The sequence below is a fragment of the Dendrobates tinctorius genome, unplaced genomic scaffold (assembly GCF_039654945.1).
Source record: "Dendrobates tinctorius isolate UK_male_01 unplaced genomic scaffold, ASM3965494v1 ptg000040l, whole genome shotgun sequence".
Classification (NCBI taxonomy): Eukaryota; Metazoa; Chordata; class Amphibia; order Anura; family Dendrobatidae; genus Dendrobates; species Dendrobates tinctorius.
In genome coordinates this window covers 15,002,633-15,020,451 of record NW_027361708.1, presented here as the reverse complement: position 1 = coordinate 15,020,451, position 17,819 = coordinate 15,002,633, and the positions used below count along the sequence as shown (strand labels likewise).

At 43.5% G+C, this 17,819-nt stretch overlaps 1 protein-coding gene across 3 annotated transcripts in view; it reads right to left on the bottom strand.

The window, feature by feature from the left end:
* The window catches only part of LOC141088669 (meteorin-like protein), a 39,522-nt gene that overhangs the window by 17,693 nt on the left and 4,010 nt on the right, over positions 1 to 17,819 (bottom strand). Inside the window, exon 2 of one of the 3 annotated variants that reach the window (XM_073574824.1) lies at positions 13,415 to 13,471. The exons of the other annotated variants lie outside the window; for them this stretch is intronic. Within the exon in view, the coding sequence (XP_073430925.1) occupies positions 13,415 to 13,435 (21 nt within the window). The 5' untranslated portion in view covers positions 13,436 to 13,471. The remainder of the gene's footprint in view (positions 1 to 13,414; positions 13,472 to 17,819) is intronic. 3 annotated transcript variants of the gene reach the window in all.

Sequence of the window (17,819 nt, the reverse complement as noted above, 5' to 3'; positions counted from 1 at the left end):
ATTTAAAGGAGTCTGAATACTTTCCTTGCCCACTGTATATACATATATATATAGATAGATAGATAAATAGAATAAAAGCCGGCAAGTCATGTGCCACATGTGCCACATATTGACAGGTTACTATAGAGTAGATAGAATAGATATACTGTACATACATAGAACACATAGATATAGAGATGTCAGTGACACACACACATATATATATATATATGAATATACACTGCTCAAAAAATAAAGGAAACACTAAAATACCACATCCTAGATACTGTATCTCTGAATGAAATATTCCAGTTGCAAATTTTTATTCATTGCATAATGGAATTTGTTCAGAACAATAAAACATAACAATTATCAATGTAAATCAAAAGTAATATCCAATGGAGGTCTGTATTTGGAATGATACTCAAAATCAAAAATTACAGGCTGATCCAACTTCAGTGGAAATGCCTCATGACAAGGAAAAGATGCTCAGAATTGTGTGTGGCCTCCACGTTCCTGTGTGACTTCCCCACTGTACAACGCCTGGGCATGCTTCTGATGAGGGTCTCCTGAGGGATCTCCTCCCAGACATGGACTAAAGCATCCACCAACTTCCTGGACAGTCTGTGGTGCAACGTGGCGTTGGATGGAGCGAGACATGATGTCCCAGATGTGCTCAATCGGATTCAGGTCTGGGGAATGAGCGGGCCAGTCCATAGCTTCAATGGACACACTCCAGCCACATGAGGTCTGGCATTGTCCTGCATTAGGAGGAACCCAGAATATGGTTTCACAAGGGGTCTGAGGATCTCATCTCGGTACCTAATCGCAGTCAGCCTACCTCTTGTGAGCACATGGAGGGCTGTGTGGCCCTCTAAAGAAATGCCACCCCACACCATTACTGACCCACTGCCAAACCGGTCATGCTGAAGGATGTTGCAGGCAGCAGATTGCTCTCCATGGCGTCTCCAGACTCTGTAACGTCTGTCACATGTGCTCAGTGTGAATTTGCTTTCATCAATGAAGCGCACAGGGCGCCAGTGGCGAATTTGCCAATCCTGGTGTTCTGTGGCAAAGGCCAAGCGTCATGCACGGTGTTGGCCTGTGAGCACAACCGCCATCTGTGGATGTCGGTGTCAGGAATCAAACCCAGTACATCCTGTCCACGACCAAGCAGCTATACCTCCTGAGCTATTCAAGTCAGCTGGACAGCTCCTTGCTTAAACCCAGATACCAGTGACTGTTGTTCCTGATCGGCTCCACCCTGTGTTCTCTAATTGGCCCTCTGATTGCTAATTACATGCCCTATATAAACCTGGCCTTGTGATTGCTGCAGTGCGAGATTATTGTGCTTCCAGCCTCTAGTCAAGCTCTTCCTTCTGCTGATCCTCTGCTACCGAACTGCCTCTTCAGTGTACCGACCCCCAGCTGTCATCTGACTACGTTATCTGCTTGATCCTCTGCTACCGAACTGTCTCTCCAGTGTACCAACCCCCGGCTGTCATCTGACTATGTTATCTGCTTGATCCTCTGCTACCGAACTGCCTTTCCAGTGTACCGATCCCCGGCTGTCATCTGGTACATTATCTGCCTATGTGCCCCCTAGTGGTTGCAATAATATAGACTCCAATTCAGTACAGACCGTGACAGAATAATCTCGTGCCAAAATGGAGTCCGTTGTAACAACCTTGAGGCAGCAAGTTGCTGAACTTCAAAACTTCGGTACCACTTACCAAGAAAAATTTTCTACGTTTCAAACCGTGGTATCGGGTAAACAGCAGGAAATAATTGAGTTACAAAGGCAATTCCTGGATGTGCGCAATTCAAGCTCAGACTCAAATGCACGGATGCCGCTGCCTGCCATGTTCAGTGGGAATCTTCAGCATTATCGAGGATTCCTCAACCAATGCTGGATTTACTTCCAGATGCAACCTACTCCTTTTACCAGTGACAGGAAAAAAGTGCTGTTAATGATTAACCTCCTGACTAGTGTTGAGCATTCCGATACTGCAAATATCGGGTATCGGCCGATATTCGCTGTATCGGAATTCCGATACCGAGTACCGATATTTTTTCAATATCGGATACCGGAATCGTAAGTCCCCATAATGCAATGAGCCACTGTTGTGGCTGTGATTGGCTGCTGAAATGATGTCATCATGATGCGCGGGCTGTGCGCATCATGATGCGCGGTCTGTGCCGACAGCTGGGGGTCTGTACGGGCCTGCCGGGGGCTTGTGCCGGCTGCCGGGGATCTGTACGGGCCTGCCGGGGGCCTGTGCCGGCTGCCAGGGGTCTGTACGGGCCTACCGGGGGCCTGTGCCGGCTGCCGGGGGTCTGTATGGGCCTGCCGGGGGTCTGTGCCGGCTGCCGGGGGTCTGTACGGGCCTGCCAGGTGCCTGTGCCAGCTGCCGGGGGTCTGTGCGGACCTGCCGAGGGTCTTGTGTGTGTGCAGGCATCGTCCGATAGGACTACAAGTCCCATTGGGAGATGCCTGCTACAATGACAGTGATTGACACATTAGCCAATGATGGGACAGTAGTAGTCCCATCATCCGGCTAAAGTGTTGAATGTAAATATATAATATATATATATATACATACTACATACATACTACATACATACTACATATACACAACATACATACATACTACATACATACAACATTCATACAACATACATACATACTACATACATACTTCATATATACTACATTCATACAACATACATACATACTACATACATACTACATTCATACAACATACTACATACATACTTCACATATACTACATTCATAAAACATACAGTACATACATACATACTACATACATACAACATTCATACAACATACATACATACTACAGACTACATTCATACAACATACATACATACTACATACATACTTCATATATACTACATTCATACAACATACATACATACTACATACATACTACATATATACTACATTCATACAACATACATACATACTACATAATACATACATACTACATATATACTACATTCATACAACATACATACATACATACTACATACATACAACATACATACTGTACATACCACATACTACATACTACATACATACAACATACATACAACATGCTGCAGACATACAACATACTACATACATACTACATACAATACATTCATACAATACATACATACTGCATATATACTACATTCATACAACATACATACATAGTACATACTACATACATGCTACATACATACAACATGCTACAGACATACAACATACATACAACATACATATTACATACAATACATTCATACATTCATACAATACATACATACTACATACTACATACTTACTACATACATACAACATGCATACAACATACATACAACATACAATACATTCATACATTCATACAATACATACATATAGACATACAATACATATAACATAGAGTACATACTCACCAATACTTGTCACTTTGATCCCCCGAAGCCAGTGTCATCTGTGGAAAAATATGAAAATAACAAACAAGCAATATACTCCCTGATCCGCAGAAATCCACGAGTGTCCCACGCCGATTTCCCGTGGAGAACAGCAGCATCAGCTGATGCGACCGCTCTCGACGAGGCTCCAGGAATACAATGACGGGAGGTAGGTATCCTTTCGCACTGTATTCCTCCACCACTGTAAAAAAAATAGTCCCTGGTCTCACTTTATGGCAAAAGCTGCGTGGGAACTTTCTCACACAGCAATGCCAAAAGTGAGATTAGGGATTGTTTTTTTTTACACAGTAGCGGAGGAATACAGTGCGGAAGGATACCTACCTCTCGTCATTGTATTCCTGGAGCCCCGTAGAGAGCAGTCGCATCAGCTGATGCTGCTGTTCTCCACAGGAAATCGGCGTGGGACACTCGTGGATTTCTGCGGATCAGGGAGTATGTTGCTTGTTTGTTATTTTCATATTTTTCCACAGATGACACTGGCTTCGGGCATCAAAGTGACAAGTATTGGTGAGTATGTACTCTATGTTATATGTATTGTATGTCTATATGTATGTATTGTATGAATATATGAATGTATTGTATGTAGTATGTATGTTGTATGTATGTTGTATGTCTGTAACATGTTGTATGTATGTTGCATGTATGTAGTAAGTATGTAGTATGTATGTATGTTGTATGAATGTGTAGTATGTATGTATGTATGTATGTTGAATGAATGTAGTATACATGTAGTATGTATGTAGTATGTATGTATGTTGTATTAATGTAGTATATATGTAGTATGTATGTAGTATGTATGTATGAATGTAGTATATATGTAGTATGTATGTTGTATGAATGTAGTATATATGAAGTATGTATGTAGCATGTAGTATGTATGTATGTTGTATGAATTTTATATATATGTAGTATGTATGTAGTATGTAGTATGTATGTATGTACTGTATGCTGTATGAATGTAGTATATATGTAGTATGTATGTATGTTGTATGAATGTAGTATATATGAAGTATGTATGTAGTATGTATGCATGCTGTATGAATGTTGTACATATGTAGTATGTATGTAGTATGTATATATGTATGTAGTATGTATGTAGTATGTATGAATGTTGTATATATGTATTATGTATTTATGTAGTATGTATGTTTTTTTTTTTTACATTCAACACATTAGCCGGATGATGGGACTACTACTGTCCCATCATTGACTAATGTGTCAATCACTGTCATTGTAGCAGGCATTGCCCGATGAGACTTGTAGTCCCATCGGACGATGCCTGCACACACACAAGACCCCCAGCAGGCCCGTACAGACCCCCGGCAGCCGGCACAAGCCCCCGGCAGGCCCGTACAGACCCCCAGCAGCCGGCACAAGCCCGCGGCAGGCCCATACAGACCCCCGGCAGCAGGCACAAGCCCCCGGCAGGCCCGTACAGACCCCTGGCAGTCGGCACAAGCCCCCGGCAGGCCCGTACAGGCCCCCGGCAGCTGGCACAAGCCCCCGGCAGGCCCATACAGTCCCCCGGCAGGCCCGCACAGACCCCGCCAGGCCCGTACAGACCCCCGGCAGGCCTGCACAGACCCCGCCCGCACACACAGGCACGCACAGTGTCCGCCCACACACCGCCCACACTCTTCCCCCCTCCCGAACTGGATGTGCAAGTAAAGAAAGGGTTTTTTTAATTCCGATATTTCTGTCCCATTGACTTGAATGGGACTTCCGGTATCAGAATCGGCGATACCCGATACTTTTTTGGGTATTGGGCCGATCCAATCCGATCCGATATTTCTCAATATCGGATGGTATCGCTCAACACTACTCCTGACTGATGAAGCACTTGCATGGGCCTCACCATATGTGGAAAAGAACTGTGACCTCCTCAGTAACTTAGATTCCTTCATCACAGCTATGGATCAAGTTTTTGATGACCCAAATTGCTGTGCCACAGCGAAACAGATTGCATAGTTTACGTCAAGGATGACGTTCGGTTGCTGAATACACATCAGAACTCCGCCGCTGGGTGGCTGACACCACATGGAATCCAGCAGCCCAGAGGAGTCAATTTCGTCGAGGATTATCAGAGCTAGTGAAGGATGAGCTTGTCAGGGTCGAAACCCTAGATCATTTGGAGGACTTCATTCAATTATGCATCCAAATTGATCAGAGGCTTACTGAACGCAGAAAGGAAAGACTGCGGGTCCTTGAAAATAATCCGGCCTTCTCCTTTTCAGCAGCAAACCATCAACAAGGAACGGAAAATGCATCTGAACCCAAGCAAATTGATGTCATCTGAAAACCTCTCCCAGCCCAAGAGAAGGAGAGGCGACGTGCAGAGAACCTATGCCTCTATTGTGGGGGCTCTGGACATTTTGCCATTAATTGTCCTAACAAGAAGACTATAGCCTTCACAAACACCCGGTCTGCAAGCAATTTGGACCTTTTTCAACAGCCAGATCCAGTTATGCAGACCGTCTCATCGGTAACACAAAATAAAGACAAAATAACTTTGTCATCATCTCATTTTGTCATCCCCATTCAGGTCATAATAGGCACCCAAAAAATACAATGTTCTGCCTTGCTAGATTCTGGAGCAGGAGGAAATTTTATGGACTTAAAATTCACACTCAACAATAATATTTCAAGTAGGACCAAATCCATGCCTATTGAAATAGAAACAGTGGACGGTTCACCCTTATCTTCTGAACCTGTTACGCATGAGACAATTGCACTTGAGATTTCTATTGAACCTAACCATCGTGAAGCTGTCAGTTTTCACCTTATTTCGTCTCCGAAATTTCCAGTGATTCTAGGAATCCCCTGGTGGTTTTCTGTTCATAATCCTTCTATGAATTGGGCATCAAGGACCATTAGTTTTCCATCTGAGTACTTTAAGAACAATTGCCATAGTAATCCACCTGTTTTCAAACAAACCACAGTCTCAGAAATTTCTCATAGGAATGAAGATAAACTGCCACCTCAGTATCAACAGTTCTCTGATGTTTGCAGAAAGAGAAAAGCTGATCAATTGCCTCCTCATCGTCCTTATGACTGCCCCATTGAATTGCTTCCTGGAACAAACATTCCATTTGGGCGGATTTATAACCTTTCTGAACCAGAATTAAAAGTACTAAGGGAATACCTTGATGAAAATTTGGAGAAAGGCTTCATGCGACCTTCCACATCTCCAGCCGGGGCACCTTTGTTCTTTGTAGAAAAGAAAGACTCAACTCTGTGGCCATGCATCGATTACAGAGAATTAAATAAAATTACAGTCAAATACCACTACCCATTTCCCCTAATTCCTGAGTTATTTGAAAGAATCCTTTCTGCGAAGATCTTTACCAAGCTGGATCTAAGAGGGACTTACAATCTCATATGGATTCGCCCATGGGATGAGTGGAAAACTGCTTTCAGAACAAGATAAGGACATTTTGAGTATCTGGTCAGGCCCTTTGGCCTTACCAACGCTCCGGCCACCTTTCAGCATTTCATCAACGATGTTTTTCAAGATTTCTTGGACCAATTTGTTGTTCCTTATCTGGACGACATTCTTATATTTTCAGATACCTTGGAGGAACATCGCAGGCAAGTCCAATTAGTCTTCGAACGTCTACAGGAGAACCATCTCTACATCAAACTCGAAAAGTGTGAGTTTGAGCAATCCAAGATTCAATTTTTAGGATATATCATCTCCCCAGAAGGTCTGAGCATGGATTCTAGCAAAATCAATTCGATAGTTGACTGGCCTACTCCAAGAAATTTAAAGGACGTTCAGCGTTTTATAGGTTTTACCAATTTCTACAGGAGATCTATAAAAAACTTCTCAAGGATCATCTTACCAATCACCTTACTTACAAAGAAAACCAAGGCATTTTTTTGGTCTTCTGAGGCACAGGAGGCTTTTGACAAATTAAAAACTCTTTTTACTTCTGCACCCATACTAGTCCATCCAAATCCGGAATTACCTTTTGTTGTGGAAGTGGACGCCTCAGATTCTGCAGTAGGAGCCGTGTTATCTCAGCGAGTTGGAGACAAGATGCAACTTCACCCATGTGCATTTCTTTCTTACACCATGTCATCTGCAAAAAGGAACTATGATATTGGAAATAAAGAACTGTTAGCCATTAAAGCTGCCTTCTCCGAATGGAGACACCTTTTGGAAGGTGCCAATCATCCAGTGACTGTCCTCACTGACCACAAGAATCTGGAGTTCATCCATACAGCTAAAAGATTGTCTGCAAGACAAGCACGATGGGCCTTGTTTTTCTCCAGATTATATTTTATAATTTCCTATTGGCCTGGATCAAAAAATGGCAAGGCTGATGCACTGTCCAGGATTTTTTCTGAACCTCAAACTCTGACGGTACCATTCTATACCCTAAAAATTTTTTGAGAATACTGGACTCTAAAGTTTTTATACCAAGGTTAAAGATGGATACCAAGATGACCCTTTTCTTGACCATCCCCCGAAGGATGTCAATCTCTGTTTTAAGGATGGGTTTTGGATGCTGAACCACAGAATATATGTTCCTGGAGCTGTGTGACTGGAAGTTCTCAAACTAGTCCATGATTCTAAACTCGCAGGACACCCTGGAGTTAAGAAGACCCAAGAACTACTGCTTCATTCATTTTGGTGGCCTAGTTGTATGAACAATGTGAAGAAGTATGTTTCCTTCTGCTTAACATGTGCACGAAACAAAACACCACCATCTTCTCCATTAGGACTTCTTCAACCCCTTCCAATTCTATCCAGGCCTTGGGGATCAATCTCAATGGATTTTATCGTGGATCTACCTCCTTCTAAAGAGATGACTGTGATCCTTGTTGTGGTGAATTGACTCACAAAAATGGCCCACTTCATCCCAACTAAAGGGATTCCTACAGCTGAACAAACCGCAGAATTAATGATCACAGAAGTATTTAGGCTGCATGGAATTCCTGACAATGTAGTCTCTGACAGAGGGGTGCAATTCACATCGAGGTTTTGGAAGAGCTTCTGTACAGTTCTGGGAGTGACTGTTAATTTGTCTACTGCATTACACCCTCAATCCAATGGTCAGATGGAAAGGACTAACCAGACTCTCGAACAATACCTCCGCTGCTTTATTTCATACCTTCAAGATGACTGGGTGGACTATTTAGCGACAGCTGAATTTGCTTATAACAATTCAAAACACAGTTTTACATCCCAAAGTCCAGTTTTTGCTAACTATGGCTTACATCCAGTGATGATTCCTAACCTTCCAGTTAACACGTCCATCCCTGCTGTTACCGACAGACTTGCAAGCTTGCAGGAGATTCAGAAGAAATTAATTGAGATGTTGCAGAAGGCCCAGGAGGACTATAAAAAGCATCAAATAGACATCAGACATCACTTTTCAGGTGGGTGACAAGGTTTGGCTGTCCACTAAAAATTTAAAAACTCACATACCATCTGCTAAATTGGGTCAAAGATTCATAGGACCCTTTCAAATCTCGGCACAAATTAACCAAGTTACTTTCCGTGTGAAACTTCCTAGCAATCTGAGAATTCACCCAGTATTCCACGTATCCTTACTCAAACCATTCTGTGAGAATCCATTTCCAGGAAGAACTCAGCCACTGCCTCCACCAGAAAAGGTTCATGGTGAAGAAGAATATATCGCGGACAGGATTCTGGAGTCTAGGAGAATTAGAGGTAATTTACATTATCTGGTGCAATGGAAAGGTTACGGACCGTAAGAAAATTCTTGGGAACCAGAGGACAACGTTCATGCATCTAGACTTACAAGAGCCTTTCACCAGAGATATCCAGATAAACCAAGCCCTGAGATGTCCAGAGGCCATCCTGGAAGGAGGGGAGTACTGTCAGGAATCGAACCCAGTACCTCCTGTCCATGACCCAGCAGCTCAAGCTCTTCTTTCTGCTGATCCTCTGCTACCGATCTGCCTCTCCAGTGTACCGACCCCCGGCTGTCATCTGACTATGTTATCTGCTTGATCCTCTGCTACCGAACTGCTTCTCCAGTGTACTGTCCCCGGCTGTCATCTGACTACGTTATCTGCTTGATCCTCTGCTACCGAACTGCCTCTCTAGTGTACCGACCCCCGGCTGTCATCTGATTATGTTATCTGCTTGATCCTCTGCTACCGAACTGCCTCTCCAGTGTACCGACCCCCGGCTGTCATCTGACTACGTTATCTGCTTGATCCTCTGCTACCAAACTGCCTCTCCAGTGTACCGACCCCCGGCTGTCATCCGATTATGTTATCTGCTTGATCATCTGCTACCAAACTGCCTCTCCAGTGTACCGACCCCCGGCTGTCATCTGATTATGTTATCTGCTTGATCCTCTGCTACCAAACTGCCTCTCCAGTGTACCGACCCCCGGCTGTCATCTGACTACGTTATCTGCTTGATCCTCTGCTACCGAACTGCCTCTCCAGTGTACCGACCCCCGGCTGTCGTCCGATTATGTTATCTGCTTGATCCTCTGCTACCAAACTGCCTCTCCAGTGTACCGACCCCCGGCAGTCATCTGGTACGTTATCTGCCTCTGTGCCCCCTAGTGGTTGCAATAATGTAGACTCCAATTCAGTACAGACCGCGACAGTCGGGCCCTCAGACCATCTTCATGGAGTCAGTTTCTAACCATTTGTGCAGACACATGCACATTTGTGGCCTGCTGTAGGTCATTTTGCAGGGCTCTGGCAGTGCTCCTCCTGGTCCTCCTTGCACAAAGGCGGAGGTAGTGGTACTGCTGCTGAGTTGTTGCCCTCCTATAGCCCCCTCCATGTCTCCTTGTGTAATTGTCTGTCTCCTGGTAGAGCCTCCAGCCTCTGGACACTACGCTGACAGACAGGAGCAAACCATTTTGCCACAGCTCGCATTGATGTGCCATCCTGGATGAGCTGCAATACCTGAGGCACTTGTGTGGGTTGTAGAGTCCAACTCATGCTACCACGAGTGTGAAAGCATAACCAACATTCAAAAGTAACCAAAACATCAGCCAGAAAGCATTGGTACTGAGATGTGGTCCCCACCTACAGAACCACTTCTTTTTTGAGGGTGCCTTGATAATTGCCAATAATTTCCATCTGATGTCTATTCCATTTGCACAACTGCAGTTGAAATTGATTGTCAATCAGTGTTGCTTCCTAAGTGGACAGTTTGATTTCACAGAAGTTTGATTTACTTGGAGTTATATTCTGCTGTATGTGTTTCCTTTATTTTTTTGAGCAGTGTATATTACATACATAAATAGATAGAAAAAAAGCCGGTAATTCATCTACCGTGTACTGTAAAATCACTGCAGAAGCTAACAGGATAGAAGAGATGGATTACATACAGTAAATACAAATAGAATAGGTAGATATACAGATGTCTGTGACAAATACAGTTAGTACAGTGTGTGTGCAGCTTACTGAACATGTGTTTAATTATTAAAATATTATTTTTTGGAAAAACATTGGCTTGGGTTCGTAACTTTCGAAACCAGCAGAGGGAAAGCTGATGGCTGGGGGCAGATGTTTAAAGCCTGGGAAGGGGGTAATACCCATGGAGCTTCCCAGGATATTAATATGTGCTCACAACTGTATACTTAACTTTTACTGGCTATTAAAATGGGCGACCCCCCCAAAAAATGATGTGGCGTCCCCCTATAATTTTTAACCAGCAAACGCTCTACAGACAGCTGCGGGCTGATATTAATAGCCTAGGAAGGGGCCATGGGTTCTGGCCCCCCAGCTAAAAACATCAGCTCTCAGCTGTCCCAGAGCTGATATTAATATCCTGGGAAGCTCCATGGGTATTATCCCCTTCCCAGGTTATAAACATCTGCCCCAACCATCGGCTTTCCCTCTGCTAGTTACAAAAATTGTGTTGGAGGCCATGCCATTTTTTACCAAAAAATAATCTTTTATTAATTATTATTTGCACACACAGTGTACTAATTGTATCTGTCACTGACATCTATATATCTACCTATTCTAATTGTATTTACTGTAAGTAATCCATCTTTACTATCCTGTCGGCTCCTGTAGTGATTTTACAGAACACAGCAGATGAATTACCGGCTTTTCTTCTATCTATCTATCTATCTATCTATCTATCTATCTATCTATCTGCAATATAAATACACTGCTCAAAAAAATAAAGGGAACACTAGGCACTCTTACTGAGCAGACACATGGATGTTAGTGACCTTCCTATCATCATTCCTGTTGTTTATTCCATTGGCACAACAGCAGGAGAAATTGAATCACAATCAGTGTTGATTTCACAGAAGTGTGACTGATTTGGAGTTACATTTTGTTGTTTAAGTGTTCCCTTTATTTTTTTGAGCAGGATACATACAAGGCTGCCATTAGGAATTTCGGGGCCCCATACTGGCAAAATTTTTGGGGCCCCATTGAGACTTTGCCCAGGCTCCACCCTTCGAACTGTCCACAGCCCCACCTCTCTCTCTTGGAAAAACTCCTCTTCTCACCAATCACACATTAACAGCTCCCATCACCAGATCACAAATATAGCCAGCAGCTTTTGATTTGGCCAAAAGATTTTTTAAGCTGCCACCACGACAAGGTATACTCTTTTGGCCGAGCTCTACTCTACTCTATCCTATTAATCATTTGTTAAAATATTCAATACAATTTAGGTATATTTTTATTTATTTTTCATTTTTTAAAATGACTAATATTATCACATACAAGGGACAAAATACCACTGCACCATGACCAGACACCATATTACCTCCGCATAGAGACCTATAATGCCACATAGAAGGAATAAATACCACCACACCATTGCCAGACCACATATTACCACCACAGTGACCAAATAATATCACATACAAGGGACAAATACTACCGCACCATGTCCAGATCACATATTACCACCACATGGTGACCAATAATACCACAGACAAGAAACAAATATCACCACACCATGACCAAACCACATATTACCACCACATAGTGACCAAATGATAGCATACACAAGGAACAAATACCACCTCACCATGGCCAGATTACATATTACCACCATATAGTGACTGAACTCTACAATACTGATCATTAATAAAAAAAACACAATGCTAATATCACCATAAGTGCCACTGTACACAGGAAATCTGTACTTAGTATGCAGTGTCTGTGTACAGGTAATACAGTGATTACCGGTGACATTATACACAGGAGCTCTGTATTAAATATCAGTGTATAGGTAATACATTGATCAACAGTGACATTATACACACGACCGCTGTATATATTGTACAGGTTATACTGTGATCAATGACATTATACACAGGAGGTCTGTATATAGTGTCAGCGTAAAGGTAATACAGTGATCACTGGTGACATTGTACACAGGACAGCTGTACAATTCTGGCAAAAATTAAGAGACCATTTTCAAATGTTCAGTTTGTCGGATTTTTCTACTTATGAGTAAAATGTAAATTGTTCTTTTAGTCTACAAACTTCTGACAACATGCTTCCGAATTTCCAAGCAATACATTTTGATTATTTTTTCTGAAAAGGAGAAATGGTCAAAATAAAAAAAACAGTGCTTTCAGACTTCAAATGATGCAAAGAAAACACGTTCATAATCGTTTAGAAACAGCAAAACTAACGTTTTAACTCTGGAAGAGTTCAGAAATCAATATTTTGTGGAAAAACCATGATTTTTAAAAACAGCATTCATGCATCTTGGCATGCTTTCCACCACTCTTTCACACTGCTTCTGGTGCAAAAATGTAAGCAGTTCTTCTTGGCTTGATGGCTTGTAACTATCCATCATCCTCTTGATTACATTCCAGAGGTCTTCAATGGGGTGCAGGTCTGGACAATGGGCTACCCATGACAGGGTTTTGATGTGGTGGTCTCTTAATTTTTGCCAGAGCTGTATATTGTATACAGTGTATAGTGTCAGTGTACAGATAACACACTGACTCACCAGTGACGTGAAGTCCTTCATCTTTGCTTTTCATCTTCATCGAGCCAGGGCTCATCTCTGCAGGAAATAACACAGTTATCTAGAGCACCGCTTGCAGAACACATTGCTTAATTTTTTTCCCAACTTTTATACTACACTGGATGAAGAAAAAAAGGCGACATAGTGTCGCTTTGCACAGAAACAGGACCGCCTCCCCCATTTAAAACAGTATTCTCAAAAAATAAAATAAATACATCACTGCAGTAATAATATCTCTTAATTAGCACTTATGGTAATAATATCGCCCCATCCTGGCCCCTGTGTGTCTCATTCCTGGCTCCAGACATATGTTTTCCCATCCTGGTCCCATATGTTCTCCCATCCTGCCCTCATGAGTATCCATTCTGCCCAATGTGATGTCCCATCCTGCCCCATCTGTCCCGCGATCCTGCCACATCTGTCCTGTGATTCTCTCCCATGATCATGCCCCATCTGTCCTATAATCCTGCCCCATCTGTCACGTGATCCTGCCCCATCTGTCCCAAGATACTGCCCCATATGCCCGATGATCCTGCCCCATCTGTCTCCATTGTATCCATCCTGCCCCATGAGCCTGCCCCATCTGTCTCCATCCTGCCCCATTTTTCTCCATTGTATCCATCCTGTCCATGATCCTGCACCATGTGTCTCCATCCTACCCCATGATGCTGCACCATGTGTCTCCATCCTGCCCCATGATCCTGCCCCATCTTTCTCTATCCTGCCCCATGATCCTGCCCCATCTGTCTCCATCCTGCCCCATGATCCAGCCCCATCTTTCTCCATCCTGCCCCATGATCCTGCCACATCTGTCTAAATCCTGCACCATGATCCTGCCCCACCCGTCTCCATAGTATCCATCCTGTGCATGATCCTGCACCATGTGCCTCCATCCTTACCCATGTCTCCATCCTGCCCCATGTGTCTCCATCCTTCCCCATGATCCTGCCCCAACTGCCTCCATCCTGCCCCATGATTCTGAACCATCTGTCTCCATCCTGCCCCATGATCCTGAACCATCTGTCTCCATCCTGCCCCATGATCCTGCCCTATCTGTCTTCGTCCTGCCCATGACCCTGCTCCATCTGTCTCCATCTTGCCCCATCTTTCTCCATCCTGCCATCGAAACATATTGTGGCTTGACGCTTTCAATAAAAATAAAAAAAAATTCTCCTTATTTGACCGCACTATCTGTCTCTATCCTGCCCCATATTCCCATCTGTCTACGTCCTGCACCATGTCTCCCATCCTGCCCCCTGTGTCTCCTATACTGCCCCCATATCTCCCATCCTGCCCCCGTGTCTCCTCCTTTCTCTTTATCTGGCCGCACTCCAGCGGGAAAGCTCCATACATGCAGTTCAAGCGCACACTCGCCGGCAAATGACAATGACATCATACGCCGGCGACGTGCATGCTGAAGTCAGATGCCAGCCTCCGTTTTGGATGCAGATTCAATTACTACACCAGCAGAAGCTTGCTGCTGGGCCCAATGTGGGCCCCCTCTGCTCATCGGGCCCAATACGCCAGTCAGGGCAGTAATGCCCTGATGGCCACCCTGAATACATATACAGTAGTGATGAGCGGCTATACTCTTGACACACTGATAGCAACACCGCAGAAGAAATGCTAGCACAGGCTTCTAGTATCCATTGTTTCAGATGCTGCACATCTTGTATCTTTAGAGCATAGACAATTGCCTTCAGATGACCCCAAATATAAAAGTCTAAGGGGTTCAGATCAGGAGACCTTGGTGGCCATTCAACTGGCCCACGATGACCAATTCACTTTCCCGGAAACTGTTCATGTAGGAATGCTCGGACCTGAAACCCACAATTGATGGTATAGTGTGGTATATGGGGTAGAAAGATAGTAAGGCCATTCTTCATCAATGGAAACCTCAATGCCACTGGATATCTGCAATTGCTACATGATAATGTGTTGTCCTCTTTATGCACTGAAGATGGTACGTTCCCTGAGTTTTCCCAGCAAGATGGTGCACCACCACATTATGGGTGTCAGGTACGAGCATTCCTACAAGGAATCTGACCCCCTTAGACTAGCATTTCTTCTGTGGTGTTGCTATCAGTGTGTCAAGAGTGGGAGAAGAGGGTTGCATTGACAATCCAACACAATGGGCAGCACTTTGAGCACATTTTATAAGTGGTCATAGACTTGTAAATAACTCATGAAAGAATAAAGTTACATTGAAACCAAGCACACCATTGTTTTTCTTGTGAAATTCTCCGTAAGATTGATGTGTCACATGACCCTCTTCCCATTGGAAAAAATAACGTTGGATCCAAAATGGCGGACTTCAAAATGGCTGCCATGGTCACCACCCATCTTGAAAAGTTTTTCCCCTCCCATATACTAATGTACCACATCAGGAAGTTGATATCACCAATGATTCCCATTTTATTTAAGTGCATCCATATAAATGGCCCACCCTGTATATATCTATTCTATCTATTCCATTCTGGTGGCTTTTCAATGGACACCGATGCATAAAAATCGGACAGCACTCACATAGTCTGAGTACTGTGTAATTTTTTTTTCTCGCACCCATAGGCTTGCATTGCAGAGTCTCAGTGACGATTTTACACACACACTGAATACGCCCGAGAAAATAAACGGTGATGCGAGCTGCCCTATATGTTAACACTGGGCTGAGTGCTATGCGATATTTTCTCGCATAGCACTCATCCATCTTCTATGGTAGTGTGACTCTGACCTTAGGGCTTTCCTACATGAATTGTAATTGCAGCAGAGAAGGTAGGAGCAACCTACTCCTTGTAAGGGCAGTTTCACACGTCAGTGTCTCCGGTACGTGTAGTGACAGTTTTCTCACGTACCGGAGACACTGACACATGTAGACACATTCTAATGAATGTGTCTAGGCAAATGTCAGCGTGTTTTCACGGACCGTGTGTCCGTGTGCAAAACAAGCTGACATGTCCGTTTTTGTGCAATAGCACGGATCACACGGACCCATACAAGTCAATGGGTCTGTGTAAACACGTATCGCACAAGGATGCTGTCCGTGTGCTGTCCGTGTGCAATCCGTGTGCGTTTTTAAAAGTCAAAGGGTTAAGACTGCAACTAGTTTTTCAAATACACGGACACATGGAGAGCACATGAACAGCACACGGATGGTACACACGGACATACGGATAGCACACGGATGTCACACGGATGGCCTACGTATGCACACGGACACACGGACGGCTCCGGTACCGGTTTTTCCGGTACCGGAATTATCTGGACGTGTGAAACTGCCATAACCCGGTAAGGCTGGGACCACACATGTGAGAAACTCGGATGAGTCTCGCATCTTAATACCCGGCACTGCCGCCAGCACTCCAGCAGTGTGGAGCATGCGGCTGCATAGAAATACATGCACTGCACATTTTGCTCCTGAGTGCCAGCGGCAGTGCCGGATATTAAGATGCGAGACTCGTCCGAGTTTCTTGCATGTGTGATCCCGGCCATATTCTATAGATTACCATATATGGAAGGTTTATGGACAGATGAGAAAAATACTGCAGGACAATGCAACAAGAGGGAAAACAAAGCAACATTTGGATATTATTTTATGCTTCATAGCACACAGATTTTTGCCAAGGAGATCAAACACCAGACTCTTGCCGAGCATGCACAGTAGCTACAGTTCAGGCTGAGAATTTAAGAAAGGAGATACCAGCCACCTCTTTCCAGCCCACTGATTTCTATACAGCACTTGCTCACCTCACTTCCTCTCCCTCTCAGCTCATGACCACTAATCAGTTTTCACAATTCCGAAACCCCCACCACAAATAAAGAATAACCCTTTAAGGTCCAAAGCAACATGGTGGAGAACTAACCTCTATTTGCAACCTAATGGGGTTTCTGCAAGCTGAAAATGAGATCGAACAAATGCAAGGTGATACGTATGGTTTTAGGCACTGCCCACTCAGCCTTTGCGTGTCACTCCACCAGCCCATACCAACTCTTCTGCTTTCTTAACTTTTTGATGATACCAAATGCAAATGTCGCTAAGATGATGAAGAACATTCCATGTTTCAGAGAGCTTGTAACTAGGTCTTATCTCCAGAAGACATGCACTGAGAAAGTTCTCAATTTATAAATTAAAGTCTAAGGTGTTCAAGCGGTTTGGGGTTCATTTTGAATTAATCTATGAAATAAACACTTTTACAGATCCATGGCATTAGCTCCCATCACAAAGCTTATTTTTAGGTTGGCAACATGCAAGAATTAAAAAGAAAACATAAACAGAAGTGTATTCAATTTGTGATTAACTCCTTCATAAGGGGGTCAATTTCGCTTTTGGATTTTCAGTTTTTCCTCCCATTCTTCCCAAAGTTATAACTCCTTTTTTTTCTGTTATTAT